General features: G+C 28.7%; 1 protein-coding gene across 1 annotated transcript; it reads right to left on the bottom strand.

Annotated features, from left to right (window-relative positions):
- Positions 1 to 1346: 1346 nt before the first annotated feature.
- On the bottom strand, positions 1347 to 15925 carry LOC114125870 (mucin-2-like). Its single transcript, XM_027989662.2, has 5 exons — positions 15760 to 15925; positions 6334 to 6439; positions 2338 to 6272; positions 2158 to 2269; positions 1347 to 2089 (listed from the first exon to the last, which is right to left on the bottom strand). Exons 2-5 carry the CDS (start codon positions 6392 to 6394, stop codon positions 1947 to 1949), a joined length of 4251 nt encoding a protein of 1416 aa, XP_027845463.2. The 5' UTR covers positions 6395 to 6439; positions 15760 to 15925; the 3' UTR covers positions 1347 to 1946.
- Positions 15926 to 22919: the final 6994 nt, after the last annotated feature.

The following is a 22919-nucleotide window of genomic DNA, read 5'->3' as shown; positions in this document are numbered from 1 at the left end:
GCCGGCCGTACAATTTCGAACGCGTTATTTACCTATACTTCAATACCCACTTCACGTCATTGTATACATCTATACATCATAATAAACTTATAGTTATATTTTTATATAAATATTCTTGAGCCTGTGTACATTTTATAAATTATTATTTAATTTTTTGTACCTATTGTACATGGTTATGTAGTTTGTCATTTTGAGGAGATCACATTTTACTGAGAAAAAAACTATTGGTCAACTGACCTCCCAGTCCTCCCTCCTGGGTTCTGAATTTGTAAGGTAGTAAGGTACTTTCAAAAGTGGTAAAAAAAAAATAGTACTAAATAGTATAAATAACAGTATGATTGTATGAGGATACTATTTATAGTTGGTAGGTACTAAAAACTAAAAAGTACTAAATACTAAATAGTATATAGTAGGTACTATACTACTAAAGACACTATACCTACTTAGTACTCACCTACCTACCTATGTTTAAGCTTTAAATACATCGAGTTTACAGTCCTATCCCGTCTTAACTATAATATTTTTTAAATTAATTTTTATCATTAACAGTAAGATTGATGACACTTAAATACACTTAAATACCTACCTATCCAATTTTGTCAAAATTTTAACTTTAAAGTTTAACATATAGGTAAAAAATTATTTGATTATGTATTTTAGATATTTTTTACTAGTATGCCTATGTAAAACTCACAAAGTCATGAGGAACCTATTAGGTATATTAAATTTCTAAACGTTTTTACTTAAAAAAAAAACATCCACCATTATAAAATCCAAACATTCTTCTCCTGACTCAGAATCTTAAAAATTAATAAACCATGCTTAAAATAAATTAAAATTATTAAATATATTTTTTAATTTGTAGATATCACTTAATATGTCATCTGAAATTTATGACAACTATCTTTTTCTTATTAATAAAAATAGTACAGTATCGTACGGTATGATGATAATATACCTACAGTGTTAAAATAAAATTGTGAAATTATTATACTAGTTAATCTGATTTAGTGATCTAGACTCTCGAGTTTCAAGTTATAATGTACCTAACTTATTTACTATCTATATAGAATATAGATAGTACCTAAATATTTTCAATTATTATGTATGTTAGTACCACTTACTAGTGAAGTTTAATAACAGTTAAATTAGTTAAAAAACAAATTCTAACCTACTTTAAAGACATCAAATGTTAATATATAGTTTAATATTTTATAGCTTGAAAATATCAAACTTATATCAATGTTATTATTTTTATATTGTATTTAATAGAGTACCTACTACCAAACTTCATACGTATTACAATAAAATTAATTTTATTATTGAACAAAATTGAAACTAAAAAAGATTGCAAAAATTAAATTATTAATATATTTTTAATTTTTCATAAAAATGTATGTACAAAATTTATAAATAAGATAAAAAAAAAAAAAATGAACAATAAAATCATCACAATATTGTATTAAAAATATAAAAATATAACTTACATGTAATTATTTGTAGTATTTAAAAAATGTTTCAAACATTTATGCAACTCTTAAGCAAAAATACTTGTCTAGTATGGCACATTATTTTTGAAATCAAATGCATAGATAAGTATTATGGTGCATAACAAAAATACTGTATTATAATCAATAACCACTAATCATAGATTAATAGTGACCTAATATCTATTATTTGCTAGGCACCATTACTTATCTATTTTGATTTTTTGTTTATATTTTCACAAACTAAACGTAGTGAATCAATTTTATATTTTGTATTTTTGTTGCCTAGGCAAATCTTTGAAACATTTTTCAAAATTAAGACAAATTGTACCTAATCTAAATTAAGGTTAAATACTTAATTACATATTAATTATTATCATAAGCTTAAACTAATATACATTTAGATTGAGCTAATTATACATTATTATTTGAAATTTTTGTTTATAAAATTAAATTTCATTAATTAGCAAGAACAGGGGCTAGACTCGTTTGCCAATTTAGCTTAGGGCCGAGTTTATTACACATGGGAATTTTTCTATTTTTCTCACATTTTTTAGATGTATCCCAAAAGCTCTGACCTTCGGGGCATTGAAACATTTGACCTAAAAAAAGTACGAGTTTTAGAAGCATTATTCAAAATTACTAATAAAATTTATATTTAAAATTTTACCATTGAGAATTCCTCGAGCGTTTCTATTACATTTTACAAATGTTTGACAATCATTTGGAGAACCAAACATTCCTTCTGATGGACATAATTGCCGATAAGGTTGAATCTGGACCTAAGTAGCATAAACATAAACCAGTTTTATATGTAAGTTTATTTGGAAACTTAATTGTAATAACTTACAGTTGGTAGTATCTCTTCAAGTGGTTCTGACCGGCCTTCATCGTTTAATGGACATGATTCAGCTTCATCTGGTGGTAAACATTGTATTCTCTTTTGGTCATAGTAAGTACCATTTGAACACGCGAGAACCAATACCTTTATGTCATTATTATCTGCTATTGTACACTGATAAAATAAGTTACAATTTTTTGGATGCCTTCTAAAGCCTGTTGGGCACACTAATGCAACTTGATCCGGCTCTAAAGTGGGACATTTGTCAGTGGAGTTCGAAGTTTCTGGTGAAGTTGTTGTGGCAGGTAATGTTTCTGTTGTCGGTTGATTTGTTTCAGAATCTGTTGTTTCTGTTTGACTTGTTGTAGGTGAATTTGTTTCCGATGGATTAGTTGTTGGAGGATTAGTTTCTGATGGACTTGTAGTAGGTGGATTTGTTTCTGATGGATTTGTCGTTGGTGGATTTGTTTCTGAAGGACTTGTCGTCGGAGGATTTGTTTCCGATGGATTAGTTGTTGGTGGATTTGTTTCCGTTGGACTAGTCGTAGGTGGATTTGTTTCCGTTGGACTAGTTGTAGGAGGGTTAGTTTCTATTTGACTCGTTGTAGTCTCAGTTACACTAGACGTTACAGGATCAGTTCCTGTAGGATTAGTTGTTGGTGGATTAGTTTCTGGTTGACTAGATGTAGTAGATTCTGTTTCTGGTAAACTTGAAGTTGGTTTTAATTCTGGTTCATTAGTTTCAGAAGGTCCTGTTGTATCAGTTTGACCTTCAGTTGTTACTATAGTACTTGCTTGAGTGGTAGTAGATGTTTCAGTTGTTGGAGTACTAGTACTACTAATTTGAGGGGAGCTTGATCCAGAACAATCTCTGGGAGGGTATACAGAAGCTTCGTGATTACAAACGTTTAAGCTAGGATCAAAAATAGTTCCTTCGGGGCAGTCAAAGTGGTACACAGAAAATCGTTCACCTTTATCACCGTCCCAGTCGACACATCTATAGAACTTTTTACAATCATCGGGATGAGGGAAAAATCCACTTCCATTACACACTATTTTACTAGGTGGTTTTGGTGAAGTATTACAAGGAGCAGTTGAATTATTGGTCGATACAACTGTTTGACTTGTGACTGAAGATGTTTGTTGACTAGAAGTAGTTGTCGAAGTCTGGGTTTGGGTAGTTTGACTACTTGTTGATGACTGAGGGTAAGAAGTTGTAGGCAATTTTGTGGATGTTTCTGGATTATTAGGTTGACTTGATATTGGATTTTCAGAACTATTAGATGTAATTGATTCTGTTGATCCAGTTGTAGACGATGAACTTGATTTAGAACAATCCCTATCCACTGCCCATGGATGATTACATACATTATTAACATGATCCCAAACAGTCCCTGGACCGCAGTTAAAGTTATATTTAGTAAATCCTTTTCCATTACCAACACATCTATAAAACTTGTTACAATCTTTAGAATCTGGGAAAAATCCTTCTGCAGTACAAGTGTCTGTTGTTGAAGGTTGTTGCGTTTGATGATTTGTAGATGATGATGTGGTTGGTGGTGTTTTCGTAGATTGCTGACTTACTGGTTTAATAGTTGTTGATGATTGATATACAGGTTTGTTTGTGGGTTTAATGGTTGTCGTAACAGATGGTTTAGTAGTTGATTGAGTGGTTGGTTTAGAAGTTGAAGTGTATTGCGTTGGTTTTTTAGTGGTAGTCGTAGTGGCTCTTTGTGTTGTAGTTGTTGGTAAAGTAGATGTTGACTGAGTCGTTGTTGTAACTTTTTGCGTGGTACTTGAAATTATTGGTTTTTGAGTGGTTGGTTTAGATGTGGTCGGCTTATTTGTGATTGGTTTTGAAGTGGTTGGTTTTGAAGTTGTTGGTTGCGGAGTAGTTGGTTTCGGAGTTGTCGATACCGTTGGTTTTTTTGTTGTATAAATTGGCGTTGTTGGTTTTAATGTTGATGACATTGGCGAAGTTGGTTTATTTCCAGAATTATTTATTTGTTGATTAGATCCTGCACCAGTTGTCTGTTGATTAGATCCTGCACCAGTTGTTTGTTGATTTGATCCAACGCTAGTTGTCTGTTGATTAGATCCAAAACCAGTTGTTTGTTGGTTTGCTCCGGCACTAGTTGTTTGTTGGTTGGATGCGGCACTAGTTGTCTGTTGGTTAGCTCCAGCGCTAGTTGTTTGTTGGTTGACTCCCGCGCTAGTTGTTTGTTGGTTAGCCCCAGCACTAGTTGTTTGTTGGTTGGCAGCGGCACTAGTTGTTTGTTGGTTGGCTGCGGCACTAGTTGTTTGTTGGCTAGCTCCGGCACTGGTTGTTTGTTGATTGGCAGCGGCACTAGTTGTTTGTTGGTTGGCTGCGGCACTAGTTGTTTGCTGGTTAAATCCAGATGTTACGGCTTGACTAGACCCAGAAGTAGCAGATTGTTGATTTGTGCTAGCACTTTCAGCTTGGTTTGAACCTTGATTCATAGCGACTGTTGTTGAAGAAGCACCTTGAGATGTAGATTGTTGTCCTCCATTTGTTTGACCAGCAATGATAGCTGAAGTTGAAAATTGACTACTTGAAGAACTACTAGAACTTGAACTTGAGCTTGACATCATAGATGAACTAGAAGTCATTGAACTTGACCATTGGTTGGCTGTAGTTATTTGTTGTGCTACGGTAGAATCTGATTGAATTGTGGAAGGTGTAGCTGCTTCTGTGGTTCCACAATTTACTAGATGAGCATGGTTGCATGTTTGTTGGCTATTATCCCATAAGGTTCCTTCACCACAGTCAAATTCATATTTGGTAAAAGTCCCATCACCTTTGTCCACACATCTTATAAATTTTTTGCTACAACCTTCATCGTATGGATGGAATCCTTCTGACACACAATTTGGTCCAGTAGAACTAGTTTCTTCTGGTTGATTAGGTGATTCATTATCTACTTCATTTTCAGGACTTTCTGATGATGATTGCTGATTGTAGCCATCTTCTGGTTGAACAGGAGGCGCATAAGTAGATTGTGGTTGATTGTAATTAGGGTTTGATGGTTGATAATAATTTGGTTGCGACGTTGATAATACAGGTTGCACATAATTGTATTGCGGTGGTTGATTATTACTTGGTTGATGACTAGGTGGTATGTAACCAGATTGTGGTGGTTGATTATAGCTAGATTGTTGACTAGGCGGTATGTAACCAGATTGTGGTGGTTGATTATAATTGAACTGTTGTGATGGTGGCGTTGATGGTTGTGCGTAACCAGGTTGTGGAGGTTGGTTATAATTTGGTTTTTGTGCCGGTTGTGATGAAGTTGGAATGTAACCAGATTGAGGTTGTGGATTATTATAACTTGGTTGAGGCTGTGGTTGATTATAACTTGGTTGATTAGATTCTACGTATCCTGGCTGTTGAGGTTTATAATTACTAGATGGAGAGTTTGGTTGTGGTGGTATGTATGGGGGAGGTTGGTATATTGGTGGTGATTGAGGTTGTACGTATTCAGTTTGTGTTGGCTTATAACCAGACTGTGGGCGCCCATAGTCATAGTTTGAAGATGGCTGACTTAAATATTCAGGGGCGGTTGAACCATAACCTGAGTTATTTGGTTTATTAGAGTTTGGTTGATTTGAGCCGCCATTAGGTTGTGAATTCCATGAATTAGATTCTTCTGGGCTAGGTTCAGGCTCAGGATTACTAAATTGTACATTTTTGCATTCTTCTCTGTTAGAAAAAGAAGGATGTACGCATACAGAGTTTTCTGGATCAAAAACAGTTCCAGGAGAACATTGGAATTTAAACTTGGTATAGTATGTTCCAGCTCCAAAATTTACACATCTGTAAAATGATGTACAGTCAGACGGGTCTGAATGAAACCCTTCTGATTTACAATTAAATGTTCCTTGTGTGGGACTTGAACTACCTCTCGATCCTCTGTCAGTAACATCTGTAATACAAAATAGGAATTTATTTCATGTTTTTTTTCGGAGTCTTAGATTAAAACATACCACACGAAGAATGGTAAATCATGCACACTAAGACGATGATTCGGCTCATCGAACCCACCATGATTGTATATGACTTGTCACTAAGTTATAATAATCAAAAATCTTCCTGAAAACAAAACAATTAAAAATAAATACGTTTAGTTTTTTAAAGGACTCATTGGCCGGAAAACTATTTCAGCCGTAAAATATTGTCTAGTATTACATGTCAGTAAAAACTGTCTATAATATGTGGTTAAAAATATTATACTATATGCAAATATATTATCTTTTAAAATAACGGAATCATAAACCGGTTATACTTATAAGAATATGCGAATCTTTTAAGTATAAAAGTGAATATAAAATCGCATCAATTGAAAATATACCGCACGTGTAAAATACATGACACATATTAAATCAATTGATTAACCTAAATTACTGGAATTAGTAGGATAAATACAGTTATCAGGTTAAACGATAATACGTACATTAATATTACTTAATCAAACGTGAATCGTGATCGTGTGAATATAAAATAGGTACTTCATTTCATGTTTGACAGATATTTAATATTGATTACACACGAATCTTCTACAAATATTTATTTTATAGGATTTTATAATGAGCGTGACTAAACTATTACAGATAACGCACATGCGTAAGTTAAACTGTATACCTACTAAAAATAAACTGTATTACATAATTTTATTTGAATAAATTCCAAACGAATATTTTAAAATTATCTATATTTATACACGTTTCCTATCATTTTATAGAGATTTATTAACTTTGTAATTTAAAATCTAATCTGAAAAATCGTATTATTTTTTAATTTACCTGATTACAACTTTAGACGAATCATACGATATCAATACAATATTAACGTAATTAATAGCTTTACGTACACCCATACATTTTTATGCGTCTATGCATTATGTAGCGCACTATACAATAGACATTTATATATATTTATGAATGTCTTGTTATTGTCAAATACATTAGAGAAGGCATACTAGATGAATATAAATTTGTTTATCCGAGAAATGCGTGTACGAGTACAAGAAATTAACACGGAAGTAGACGAGAAAGTAAAGCTGGGGGAGGTGGGTTTTATATTTCGTACGACCAGATCGTGTTTTATGAGGTCGAAGAGAGGAGGTCATGGTTGGCCGTTGACCGAAATGACTATGCAAATCTGATGTAGCGCCATCGGGTTCTATATGAGTCACAAAATCACGTTGTTTACAGCAGTAAACAATATTGGTAATACATTTCTTTTAAGTGCAAGGTTTCAAAATATAATTTTAACTAATCGTATATGTATAACTGGTTAAACTGTATCTAAATGTTGAAATTTAAATTTAAATTATGTATTTTTTTTTAAAAAAAACGTAATTTTTATATTAAAAATTATTTTCAACATTTTGATTTAAAATTATATTCGGGATATATTTTATAATACCTATCAACATACGAATATATGGTTCATCATTTGTATGTTTGAGTAAGTAACTGAGTAAAAGAAGTCAACGCAATTGTATGTGTAAACCAATAAAGTAAGTAGGTAGATACCTAACTATATTTTTTGATTGATATTCTAATTTGTGTTAATTAAAAAGTGAATTATTGAAATATAGGTTATTCGTAAAATAAAATCATACAACCAATGCGAATTATGATTTTCATTATTACTTACACTTTTGATAATTTTAATTTAATGTTGTCATGTCTCTTTTAAATTCTATTGAATGCGATTTTAATTCATAAAATTACTACTATATATAATTGCACTTGGACATTTAAATATTTCATTAATCTTAAATAGTCTGGCCAACTTTATATTTTTTAATCTAAGTCACGTTTAAGGTACTTAAATGTCTTAAACACGTACAGGATGTATGCGTGTACCACGGGTGCTTGTGTATTATTTTTGTGTGTCAATATAGCTTGTGACGGCGTGTAACCATGTAGGTACCTAATGATGATGTCATGAGCTTCAATTGGATTCATATGAAAACTGAATGGTGTGATGATGACGTGATGACATTGTAGCGAATAGTAAAAATGATGATCAAGGTTCAAGGATTGGATACTGCACGATCAAGGTCTAGTGCGTCTTCACGTCAACTTTTAAATACATACAAATTACTTTTTTCTATATATTTAGTACACAACACAAATATAGGAAGTAATAGATTATATACATTTGCAATGAAGATAATGTTATCAGTTAAACTTTTCCAGGAATAGATAGAGATATCTGATTTTAACATCAGTCAATTGTATTATTTCGGATTGTTTAACGATTATAATATGTTAACACAGGAGTTTATAGTTTTTATTATTTCTTATAAAATGTTGGTACCAATTTCATTTTAATAACTTAAATAGAAATTAAAGTAAATTTTCCATCAAACATGGTGGTGCAAAATTTGGAGATGAACACAACTTTAATTGGTCCAATAATAATAAAAAACAAGTCATATTCAAAGCTAATCGTTTAGCTGGTGTTAATTGTCTTATCATAATTGATTGTATATAAAAATCAAAATTATCCTCAAGATAATATGTACATTTTAACACTATAATATATTAATACAGGAACCTATACATATAAAAATACTTAATATTTAAGAAAAAGTTATTAAGTTATTTAATTGAAATTTAGTTCAAATTATAATCTATGACAATGACAAATCTATATAATTGAAAAGTTCAACTCTATTTTATTATTTAATCGGTTGTTATATTTTATCGATAAAACAAATTAAATTAAACATCGTTGTATATTATTTTAATAGGATTTAATTTAAGCTTCAGCCGATTCAAAAGCGTATATTATAATATATACTAACTATCAGGAGGTGCAAGTGCTTCGTCGTGTACTGTCGCGATGACGCTACTGCGATGTATGGTATAAATAATACGCGTATAACGTTTAAAGTATGAAATGTCCGCATAATCATAATATTTAAATAAAAGGATTTAAAACCGATTGTTATAATTTGATTATATCCAGGAGTATACACCAATTTATACCACAGATCGTGGAATAAATCCTGCACTCACTGCAAACACCCACACCACTATAATACTATCCAAAATGTAGTCGATTAATGATTAATCGTTGACAGATGGCCCGAAGCCCGAACAATATGCGTATTTACAACGATATTAGACCGATTGTCGTCGAACAAACGAACCGTGAATCGGGCATAATTACGTACGTTATTATCACGATGGCACAACGATATTGTAATGTTGTTGTCCAGCTAATTCGGCATAACAACGGGCCGGAGACGACGGCGTATAACACTCTCTCCAGTCTAACGTCGTGACATTGACATTGGGATGGACAGCCGCGGTCGAACGCCACTTCACTGCCGATGAGCGCGTACAGGCGATTCGCGCATAATAATTACGCGCAACGTGTGATGGTCGTACTGTACTGTAGGTGCCTAAATCGTTATTTCCGTGCGGCTAGTAAATTTTTTTTTTGGAAAAATCGTCGCTTTCCGTATTGGCCGGCGTTAAATATCATATATATTTATTCACTCGAACGGATTAATAACGAGCGCCTAATTGATTATATTTTGAGTTTTTAAATTAATTTTATATTATTATATTTATACCGAATTCGGTGACAGTTTTTTTACCGACAGTTGATGATTTTGTAAACCGTAAACCGGTTTTTTGAGTTCTATAAAATCTACCGATTTAAATATCTTTATTATATTGAACACTCGTGTGTTTCGTTTAAAGTCGTATATTTTTTTAAATTTATTTGGAAGTCATATCATTCCTATATTTATATTGTTTATACGATAATATTTTGATTTAATTTTCTAAATTTTTCTTTTTTTTTTCACGAGATTCTTTTAGTATTCTATTTGGGTTAAAACAACAACAATAAAAATATACGATAGCCCTCTCGTTTGTGCGTTTTCTGAATTTACAACTACGTATCAGATATCTTGTTGAATGGCGTCTATACATTGCTTGTTTAGCAAGTATAATTCCTACATATTCACTCATCTTTAAAACGTAAAAATTAACTCGGAGCGACGGTTTTGTTTATTTTTTTTTATTCCTAAGCTACTTTGTTAATTATTGACGTTTATATAACGCCACCTATTATAAAAAAATGATTATTTCCATAGACGACTTATGATTTGTAAGACCGCTTTAAACTAGAACTGTTTTACTATCAAAAAAAAAAAAACAAACAAAAACAGCAACAGTGAACTGGATATTACGAAATAAATAATTTATCCTTTCATAAACATTAATTAAAACTCACTTTTTTTTATCTATAAACCAATCAACATTTATCAATTAATAAAATAATAATAAATAGGTCTTAAACTAATATTATAGAACTTTATAAAATATAATTAAAATATTTAATAAATAGGTAATTTTTTTCTAAATAAAACATTTATAGTTAAATATTATAATTAAACTATTGTTTAGGCAGAAATGTTATGTTTATGATTTTTATAAAAGTAAATGTTATATTAATGTATGTATTATCGGTCTCATCTATGATTTTTATATTTTTCCAATAGGTTATAGCAATAAGCAGGCATATATTACACCAATGGTTTATTATTGATAAATTGAACAAAATAGGTATATAATTTTTATCGTTTTGTTATTCATCAAGGCTAACATTACGCGATGATGAATTTGTCCGTACCTTCGTGTTTACATCCGTGCTTACAATACGTGAATTGTCTAATTGTATGATATTTATCGTTATTCTATGATGCCTTACAAAGTACAATATTTAAAATATTATAGATAGATTTACACAATAATGTATTAAGGTCTACAAGTAGCAATGTAGCTTTTTCTTTGGCCGTAAAATACGAAAAAAAGATCATCGGAGCAAAACGGTTTGTTCATTGGAAACAAGTAATGTTGAAAGCAATATTTAAGTCATGTTTAAGTATTAATATTTACTTAATGTTTGGTTTTATGTGCGTTGAACTCTATAGTCCTTCAAATCGCTAATTTAATAGTATTCTAAGTAGGTACGTATACTGTGCAGTATTTATCACCTCTGTCTTTGTATACCTACACTTATTATTACTCGTTATGTAAATAACTAATAAAAATAATGATAATATACTATTATCATATTTATATTATGTAACGATTACAATCTTTTCAAATAAAACTACAAATTAAAGTACCATTCGACTTAATTACGTATTAACAATTAATTCCATACAACAAAGTAATTTTTTCGAACAAATAAAAATTCGAGAATACACTATGTTCATTTGCAATTAAAGGTGCTTACTCAATACAGTTGATTACAAAAAAAATTATTCAAGACTATAAAAATGTACTATTTTTACTTATGTTTCCTTATTGACAACACGTCATATTGACATATCTCCTGCATACCTAATAAATGTATTATACATATTTTTATTGACCTAAGTTAGGCGCTTGACGAATAATGATGTATCTTAAGATGGAATACGACTTAAACGATGCGTTAAAGGTTGGTATACTGAAATAATTTGAGAAAAATCAAATAATCGGACGTTTTCGAAACAAAAACAATTATAATATATTACACTTCATGACTAGTGCGAATGTCATATATAGGTATACTTTCCGAGAACGTCAGTATCGACATCATACAACCGCAATGGTCGATGAACTCGTTTTTCTTCTTCATCGCCCTGCTAAAATAATAATAGCATTGCCGGTATCGTGACAAATCATACACGACGAGTGTTTTTGTTTTGTGCGACGATTATATAGATCATAATTATATACCTACATATGATTTAATGCGAGGTTTAAGGCGTCGCAGAATCGCCGAACAACGCGTCACAATGAAAACGATCCTGCAGTCGACCCGAACACGCATCTCAGCGTTTACGATCTACACACACGCGTTTAAGGTACCTACGTATCGGTAGGCAGTTAACCGTTCGTACGTATGAATTCATTACGATATATAGGCCACGATACGATATTATTGCAAACGAGTTTCGCGTGCCCGCAATGAAATTGGCGAACGATCAACGTCGGCCACGCGCAAGGTAAAAACTAAAAACTCGTATTATAATTTATAGCGTTTGCCGCGCATCACGCATACGACGACGTATTAGCTGGTGTTTATGTACGACGACGATCGCAATAAGTAATATTATTATTATTATTTTTATAATGTTACGTCTCGTTTGAACAACTGTATATTATTATAGGTCTTACCCAACAATCCCCTACCCCGGACTGCGACCAGGCGGCTGCGTTATTGCGACGAGGCCCTCGGGTTCCGGTTAACGGTTTCCTGGGACTGGATGAATATAATAATATAATATAATATTATCTACTATTGGATTATTTCACACGCGCGATGCGAATTCGTTCGGTGCCTCGAGTTTTCCCGAAAATCGCAACGGCCGCGGGGCTCGGACGCCGAGCATGCGATAGGTGCGTATAAGCGCCTCCGCGTAGGCACTATATATAATAGTATGATATGCGCCGTCTTAGGGCGCCCCATGGACGTCCATTGTCTACAGACGAGAGGAGACCTAGTTATCGAATATCGTATATTGTATATATATATATTATACGTGTTTGGCGCTTTGAGTGCTTTGTAAAAAACTTATAAATTTCGTTTAAAATCTCAAAATATGCGGTAAACACGAGTCACCACACGAAAACCTTTATAAAAATATCATACAAAAATAGACTAAAAAGTAGAAGTGAGTTTTTTTTTTTAACTCACTTCTAAAAAGACTTAAAATGACTTAAAAACCGAAAATGTCAGAGAATGAGTCCGAAAATTGAATACGAGTCTAACGTTGGTGCTATGCCGAAAAACAAAAATAAATACAAAAGTGCGTTCGCTACAGCTTATATAATATTATACCCGAGCTTCGGTGTTAATTAACGATATTTTATCGTTCCGATCGTCGGGACGGACGCGATAAACAAAATAAAAAAAACTGAACCGTAATAAACAAATTACGCGTCGTAGACGGCAAAAATATACCTATATATTACGGTGAAATAACTAATAATAATATTGTTACAGCTACTGGTTATAACTGGTCCGGCCTTGCAGACCGCACGATAGACGTCGGCAGCGCGAAGATCACGTTTCGCAATCCGACGGACACGATGCGTGCGTATAGCGCTTATCCATCTAACGCATTCTAATTATATACCTATGTGTATATACCTACCTACCTAGCTATATTAAACCGAATACTTTATATTAAAATTATATACGAGTACGGTATTCATCACCTATGCGGTTATGCGTGAGTATACCTAATATATTATCGGTAAATACCGAGTATATCCGTGCGTGTATATTGTATACACTACCCATACCATGGTCGGTGCATTACCGACTTGAACGTTTTTTAAATCGAGTGGATTGTAATCGAGTCACATAAAAAAGTTATTGATTTATGTTATTCGCGCTTTTAGCTTTATTCGTTTTCTTTTCCTTCGAGTAGTAAACACAAAGACGTCTGTATATTATAAATTAATTAAATTAACAAAATACGTTTTTATTATATAAATTGACACATTACGGTATCTTAATCTTCTGGAGGTATTATTCTAATAATAGTTTAAGCGATTGAAAATCTAAAATCATTTTACTGACTTATTCTGTTTTTTATTATAATTTATTTTATAACTATAATATGTTTTTAAGTGTTGTTTATTTTTTAAATTTAATATCTTTAAACTTAGTGCATTAAAAAAGGAAAGACAATCTCAAACAAGAAAGTAAAGAGCAAAAAAAATAAAAAAATAAAAAAATAAAAAATTTTGTCGACTTATTATATTCTTTTATTCAATATTATGCTATAGCTTAATTCTATATTTATACGAAATGTATAGTCATTTATACGTAATTTAATAAACATTTAACGATACGAATAAAAACATAGATAAAATACTTATGATTTTATTTTCATAATCCTCACCTCATTATCGAATCGATATAGGTACGTTTGAAATGAAATACGACTAAATTCTTAAGTTGCGTGATGCAGATCATCACCGATTTCAATTCTCTTAACAGGTAGGTATATCATTTCGAATGCATATATTATTTTTCTTTGACCACGTACGTTTTTTTACCTCGTGTGGTTTACGGTTTAATGGTTAAAAATTAAAATAAATTAATATACATATTGTTTAACAATACCACATGGGTAATAAATAAATTATCAGATTCGTAATCAACGCGTATGTACAGAATAAACAACAGAAAATTATAATTATTTGATAATCAGGAAAATAATAGCGTAAAAGCATAACCATACCATATCGTACCTGTCCAGTTTTAACGAAATTTAACGGTAAACGTTGAATAAACCTATAAACCTTGTGTTGGCATTGGAGTATAATAAAATACAGGTAGACTTGTACAAATAAAAGCCATAATATTTAAATGCAATTAATGGACGTGACTTATTTGCAAGGAGGTACATGAAAAATCGTTTTCAAATACAACAATAATTAAAATAGTCAAAAATATTATACAATAATAGGCACATTTTCGGTTTTTTGAAATATCATGTTATAGAACCTACACGTAATTATTTTTCTCGAAATATTTTTAGTGTAGGGGCATACTTTTTTAATGAAAGTATTAAACAAAAAAAAACATGCAAGACACATAAACTGAACCAGTTCTAATCTCTTAATATTTATTCACGCATAACTAAATTAACGTATTAAAAAAGTAAAACTCGTAAACTTTAGCAAATCATAGATAGATTTTTTTGTAATCAACAGTTACCTATTTTTAAAGTAATTTTTATTACATTCTTAACTTTGTATATTTTATTTTAAGAGTATATTATTATGATTGGTTAAATACAGTCAGGTTAGGCATTTAAAATAGCTTGAATAATAATCATAATCTTACTGAAAGCACAACTTCAATTTCAGATAATGATATTAATTAATAAGAAAATTACTTGTCCAAATAAATTATTTGTTACATTCTTTTATTTTTAGAATTATTGTCTAGACTAAATTAAATTGAACATCAAATAATTAAAAAAAAAAAATTTCAGATTTTTAATTAGAGGTGTATTGTAAAAGCACGATTTAATTACTTATGGCTCATTTTTGAAACTTATTTGAAATTTAAATAAATTAAGCCACAAATATTCTCCCAAAATAACACATGCGTAATAAATAATTCATAAACTGCCTAATAAACTTGATTAAAATTTTTAATTATTTAAAATTGTTTATATGTTTTGTTTCACCTAATTCGTAATGAAAATTTAAAATATTATATTTCTTGAATAATTTATTATTATTATTATTTTTAAACGTATCGATAATATTTTATATAATGTATTGCATTCATATAAAACATAATGTTATTAATGTTAAGTAGGTATAATCTAAGTTAAAAAATATCAAAGTTTTTTCACTTACCCGCGAAATTATGAACGTATTAATACACGACCGTTGAGGTCACTGTCGGATAGAATAATATCGCTTGTTCGTCAGCGCCGCGACGACTGAATTCGCAACACAATCCATTCGGCGCCCTACAAATAGCCGCGAGATCCTTCCTCCTCAAACCCATCGCCTTAGATCGTTAGCCGGCACCCAATCTCCGTTCTCATGACGACCACTGGACGCCAAAATAATGAATTTGCCCCTCCAAAAAAGGATGTTCTAGACGTCGTTTTGATAAGGTGGGTTTTGGGTATTGGAGAGGTTTAACTAACTATTATATATCGGTGGTGGGATTTACATTGGCATGCATACATTTATAAAAACATAGGTACTATTATTATACTTTTAAAGTTACCTATTACTATCATTTTTTAAAATATAAATGAAGTGCCTATAATTTACAAGCTGTGCATAAATTGTAGAAGTTACAGTAGTTTAAATCATGCACTCATGCCCGATCATAATCAATCAATAGAAATTTATTTGAATATTATTTTCAAATAAATGGAAACTTTTTATTTTTAATATATACCTAATATTATTTATTTTATTTAATGATTGTCGTAGAGTAATTTTAATTATTAATATTTTAATGTCAACTAGAATTTTTAAAACAGAAAATATTTTCATTACCTACTTATGTATTTATTTTATTATGTTAAGCACTTGTATAACAATTAATTTTTATATTAAGGATAATATTGTACTTTATTTATTTTATGAATAATACTTTAATGGTATAACATATAGTACAATATTAATTGATTCAATGATTTAATAGAAAATAAAAGAAAAATGATACGAAAGAATATACAAATACTTCATTTTAAGTAATGAACGAGTATTATACAAGAAATAATATTATTTAGGTTGAGGTTGCAATTGGTCATATGTAACGATATGAAAAACAGTGTTAAGGTTCGGCGTCTTCTATACTTTAAATTAACAAAGAAATGTTTATTTATGCAAAATCATATAAATTATAATTAATATGGTATATAAAACTATACAATACATCTATATGTATAATCATTATTTAAAAATACACAAAATAGCCTTCATTGTGTGTTTCTAAACAGTTAACAGTATATTATATTTATATAAATATTGTATAATATTATCTATAGTGTACTTAAACAAATTGATATTATACTGTCGTCATCCATATACCTATCATATTATTAGATATGTGTGTACACAAAAATAATAGGAAAAAACAATAAAAAAAATGATCATTCAATTTACACGATTGATAGGTATTAAATTCGATCATAATAAATATTACCTATTAAATAAATTATTCGTACTTTAAATTCTAACTCACTTATTTAAATCAAGTTCCGTTCTTATGTTTTCAATGTTAAAAATAGATCAATGTGCGTAACATAATAATTATTTTAATAATAAGAAAATTCCATTTTCAGATAGTAATCGTAAATTATATTGTTCGAAATGATCGTATTTACATGTATTTATTATTACATTGTGTAAGACTCACTTATAAAATTTCCTTACTAAAAAATGTAGGTAAACATTATTAAGCACTAAAAAGTACAAAACGTCATAATAAAAGTTATAGCATTCTAATCCAATGCTAACTGAGTCATCGTAAATAAGATAGTAAGGAATTTATTTTAATTTATATTTAATATCAAATTTGATATATTTACTTGTTGACTTAAAATATGAATAGTAAAATATGAATAAAATATATTAACGAAAGCATTAGTCATTTAGTTATTTGCATTGGGTAATTATACATTGCATTAGATAAAATGTGATTATATAAATATGTAATAAAAATTGTTGTCCCTAAATCCTGATATTTTTATTTCTCGTAAATTTAAAATAAAAAATGTTTTTCAAATTAGTAATTAGTAATTACTTATTTTTATTAAATTATACACCTTGTCAGCTGTTCGTTTATCGAAATGATTTCGTTGATGTGTAGATGTGTAGTTGTTTTTTTTTTTTTTTTTTTTTTTTAATTAAAAATATCAATGATAGACAAAACTTAAAATTTGTTTCCCATATGAATAGTTTAATTTATTTATTGATACATTAAAACACACCTTTAGAATATTATTACTCAAATTAGGATTTTAATTTTAAACTGAGGATTTATATTTTATATCATGTTTTATCTATTATGGTGGAGGAGGTATTTATTGAACGTCTAACTTTAGCGTTGAACTGGTTATATTATTCATAAGATATAATATTACCGAGGAAAAACAGTATTTTATTTTATCTGTTGTGCTAATCATAATGATGACCTAACCAATTCTGATTCTATTCTTATGATTTTCCTAAGACGTACTACTACAGTGAATCTGATTGTGAAAAATGTTTATAAAAATTATTCACTGCCATGGAATCTCACAACATTTAATTTAAATATCTACTTTTATAAATTACAATAATATCTTTAAGATAGGTGTTATAAAAATTATTACTTATTATTGTTTGTGATATATCTAACTAAAGTAACTTCAATCGATTATTTTTTAATTGCTTAGTTAGCCGATATACAGTATTATTGACTCTGAGTGTATCTAATAAATTAGTTTTACAAAATTGTATTTTTTTGGTATAAATATATTTATAATACGCGCAAAAAGCTATGTAAAAATATTGAATAAAAAATTTTACTAAGTTAAATTTAAAAAAAAAGCCATTGTTTTGAATCAATTGCAATTCAAATGATTTCAGATTTAAACAAAAAGAAACCATGTATAGTTCATTGAACTATTTTTCAGTTAGTTTACATAACTTGCTGTAAGACGATTATTTTATCATCAGGATTCAGGATATTTTTGTAACCGTTCATCTACAACTTTTAGGTATAAAAATAACCTAAAGTATCGGAAAAAAAATACAATTTTCTTTTAGATTTATTGGCTAGGATGAAAAACCGAGTATGAATCCAAGAAAACAAACGGCCTAAAATTGAGATAATAATATAGGTATAAAAACGAATAATACGAATAATGATATAACTATAATATACTGAGGTTAGGTTAACAGTATTTTCATTGCTTTTGATGGCTGGTCACTAGCTTATTTGTGGTATTCATGTAGTTCACACGGATAATATATGAGGTCTTTGCAGTTCACACTGAAATATTCATGTGAATAAACTTTAATGAACGTTTAAAACAAGTGTATTTTGTGGTTATAATGCATATAAACATATTACAGTAGTGCAATAAAAACGAGGAAACGTAAAAATGCGATATTATTTTTTTGTATATAAACTAAAATAATAATATATTACTATATTACTATATGCTCATATTATTATAATATGCTTATTATAGTTTCAACAGGCAATTTTTATATAATTATAATATTGTATACCTACTATTTAGAATTTATTGAAATCTGAATCAATAAATAAATAAATAAATTTTTTTTTTTAAATCAAATGTCATTATAATATTCTTATTTATATGTTGTTTAATACTTCAAATAATAATATTATTAGGTAATATGCATTAAGGCGATATACACTTCTAAATATTTAATTTTAAAACTTGATGCATCACCTAATATACAATATGTAAAATAATAATAAAATGTCTACTGTATGGGGGTTTTCGTCAATAATGATTTATTACTACAAAATAAATTAAATAACTACACAATTAGTAAATACCAAAATTATATAATTGAGTCTTCTTTTGTATATACTAAAAAATATTTTTTGTATTTTTAAAAAGTTGTTTAAGTATTACATTTTGACCAATAAAGCTTTTAATTTATTAATATTTCAGGTATTTAAACTAAATCAACATATTATTATTGTAATATACAATATGGTTACTCACAATTTAAAAATTGTTTAAATAATGTCTAGAAGTCTAAATTTAATTGAGACTTACTTCTGTTTAAAAATTAAAATTGTATAAGAATTTTAAATTTGTTTTACAAATTGTATACATTTTAACAGTTTCCATTAATAACTATCATTATATAGTAATATATTTAGTATATCGTTCTTAATAACGTGAGGTATAATTAAGTTAAGTGTCCGTGTAAATAATATATTTTTAATTCAAAAGTAGCCTAATATTATCCATAATATTTTAAATTTAATTTAAATTTAAATTAGGCGTTAATAATAATAAATAAACGGTTATTCGAAAAACGAATATTGTTTTAACTTTGACGATATTTGTATTACGTAAATAATCAATAGGAAGCGTTTAAACACAGAAACTCATCTTTAAAGATGTTGATGCATATTATAAAATATAAATACTATAGGGACGATTCATTGTGGTAAAAATGTTATTATCGTAAGGTCGTAAATTATTTACATGGGTCACTACCGGTCCAGAGCCAACTCGTAAATTATCAAGTACTCTATAGAAGTGACGTCATATTATTTGCATCAGCTAGTGTACCTGTGTGTACTATAATTTAATAAACTTCCAATATAGTGATTAAAAAAAAAACAACAAGAATTGCAAACAAATTACCGCCAAAAACGTGAATATAAATAAATAATAATTTCAACTGACGCGATTCAGGTAGGATGACGAATCGATTCCACCACAACCAGGATCTGATGTGTTATCAAACAATAATTGAGGATTTTTTTTTATTAACATTATTATTAATTAGCTACTATTGAAGTAATAGTCGTTAGTTTATCGTAAGTATCTTCGTGTTCTGTTAGGTGTCGTTAATCGTTATACTATACTATTATATACTAATTACATTTGTATTATTATTAATTATTAATATATTATTGACAAACAAAATAGTATGTTGTTTATAGTGTATTAGTCGATCATAAAACTCTTATAGTGGTTGTCGGATAGGTACTTATAAAAGTGTTTTTGTAGACAAGTGTTCGTATAAATTAATTAAAAATGTATTAAAATGGCTTTAAATTGTTTTTATTGATATGTTATGTGTAAATAAATTATTTTAATGATTAAGTAGGTACAACAGAATAATAATCTTACTAAATAACATTACGACATGTTTTTCACGCGTACTGCAGTTCACCAATACAATTTTCTACGTACTTGTATTTCGTTTTTATAAAATTTAACCTATTGAATGATTTTACTAGTCACTATATATCATATGAAATATAACAACTATGCAATGATCAGTAAATGTTTATTAAATTTTGGAAATTTAATATTTGTTTAGATAAATTACTCTGCGAATATATTGCATTTTGTATAGAGTTATAAATATTATAACTTATTGCTAGAAATAATAAAAAAATATATATTATTTATATAGCATGAACAATGTTTACAGCAACGATGACGGATTTTTTTTATATATTCAAGATTAAGTGCGTAGTAGGTATAGCAGTTTCAATCTGAATAAATTTAAATCTTTTTACTAGAAAAGGAATATAAATTTATTAATAAGTTGTATAAATCATTATATATAGTTATTGCTTGTTAAATAGTTACTATTATTATGATATGTAATAATAGAGATTATTAGGAAATTATAAATGTGATTAATTTTATTTGCAGAAATACATTTTTATTTTCAATTTTAAAGCAATTAAATTTTTAAGGAAAAACATAATTTTCAAAATATTTTTCCTAACTAATTATTATTTGTAGGTGGATAAATTAAAATTAAGATTACTATACGTAGAGCTGGTCCCACACAACTGATGTACTTGGCTAATGTTGGCAATTGAAAGTATCTGAAAAGTTTGGGAATGGAGCGATGAATGTAATTGTATGATATTTTGCAACAGAAAAATATCAAAAACAGCTTAGATTTTCAATATTGAGGTGGTAATTGTTAGAAAATTGAATGTAATTAGTTCTTTGAGAGATCAGAAGTAAAAGATTTATAGTGCTTACCTACTTTTAAAAATAATCAGTAAAAACTAAAAACGGAAATATTTACGCAACACTATTTTTTGAAACATTTATTTTGTTATTTTGTTATTATTGCAAAATGAATAAGCGCGGAATGTAAATATTTGAAATATTTATCATAGCATTTTTTGAGTATGGTAAGACATTGTGTATTTTCAAGTTATATATACATATTTTAAATATTAAATTCTTTTTAGTTTTTTTTTTATATATAATATTCAAATCATAATAACAAGAATTAATTTCCAAGTCAAAGAAGTAAGACAAAAGTTTTGTCAAAAATGTGTTCTATCACATATACCTTCTACATTACTGATTGAACGATAAATTATTAATAATATTAATATAAACAAATTATAAAACATATAATAAACTAATAAAGATAAATAAACGAATAAAGAATTTAAAATTGTATTTTTAGACAAAGTCTAAATAGGTAGTTAATAATATTAAGTTGACCGTTACATGTTATACATTCTCATGTATTATGCAACTGATAAAATTAATCGAATAACCGAAATGGTCGTTTCAAAAATATATTACATGTAATATTTAATTAACGGATCCGGTCATCTTTATTTGAGTAATATTATGAATAGGAGGACAGTGTAAAAACAACTGCGGGTGATGAGCTGTGTATCATGATATCATTACATTCCACATTCATTGATCGCAGAAATCGGTTGTTTGTCTGATGATCGCTCTTATACTTGAAAATTAATTAAAAACCTATTGAAGTTACGCTATTTGTATCTTATAGTTCATTTGGAAATCGACTTACATATTTGAAATATGTCTTAAGGCATACTCAGTGTTCAATTACTTGTCAATACTAATTAGACTTGCTAATTCTTAAACCATCAACCTTTGAAATGATAATTTTAACCGTGTGGGATAAGTTTATATTTAAATGTTATTATTAGGTATATTGATTTACCAGTAAAGCACATAAAATCAGATTTATAAATTTATATTTACATATTTAAAGTGTTTAGATTATATTCCTAAAAAAAAGATGTATTGATATTATTCGATACATAAAATAAATAAAATTTTATTTATTTGTAGTTTGTCAGAAGAAATAATAAGATTTACGTTACGTTTTTGGTATATTTAAAAAAATAATTAATTGAAAAAAATTATATTACTTATTTTAAAAACTAAAGACTTTTATTATTGACGTAAGTCGTAAGGTGGAGATCTTATTTTATCTGTATTTGAAGTATAGTGAACACAGGACACGTAATTAATTTTTATTTATAT

This window comes from Aphis gossypii, chromosome 2 (genome assembly GCF_020184175.1).
Source record: "Aphis gossypii isolate Hap1 chromosome 2, ASM2018417v2, whole genome shotgun sequence".
Taxonomy (NCBI): domain Eukaryota; kingdom Metazoa; phylum Arthropoda; class Insecta; order Hemiptera; family Aphididae; genus Aphis; species Aphis gossypii.
This window is presented reverse-complemented; position numbering and strand designations above follow the sequence as displayed.

Coding starts and splice junctions, on each gene's coding strand:
- LOC114125870 (XM_027989662.2), bottom strand. CDS start 6,394: ATGGTGGGTTCGATGAGCCGAATCATCGTCTTAGTGTGCATGATTTAC. Junction 2,270..2,337: donor TTGAAGAGATACTACCAACT/GTAAGTTATTAC, acceptor TATGCTACTTAG/GTCCAGATTCAACCTTATCG. Junction 2,090..2,157: donor CGCTCGAGGAATTCTCAATG/GTAAAATTTTAA, acceptor TACTTTTTTTAG/GTCAAATGTTTCAATGCCCC.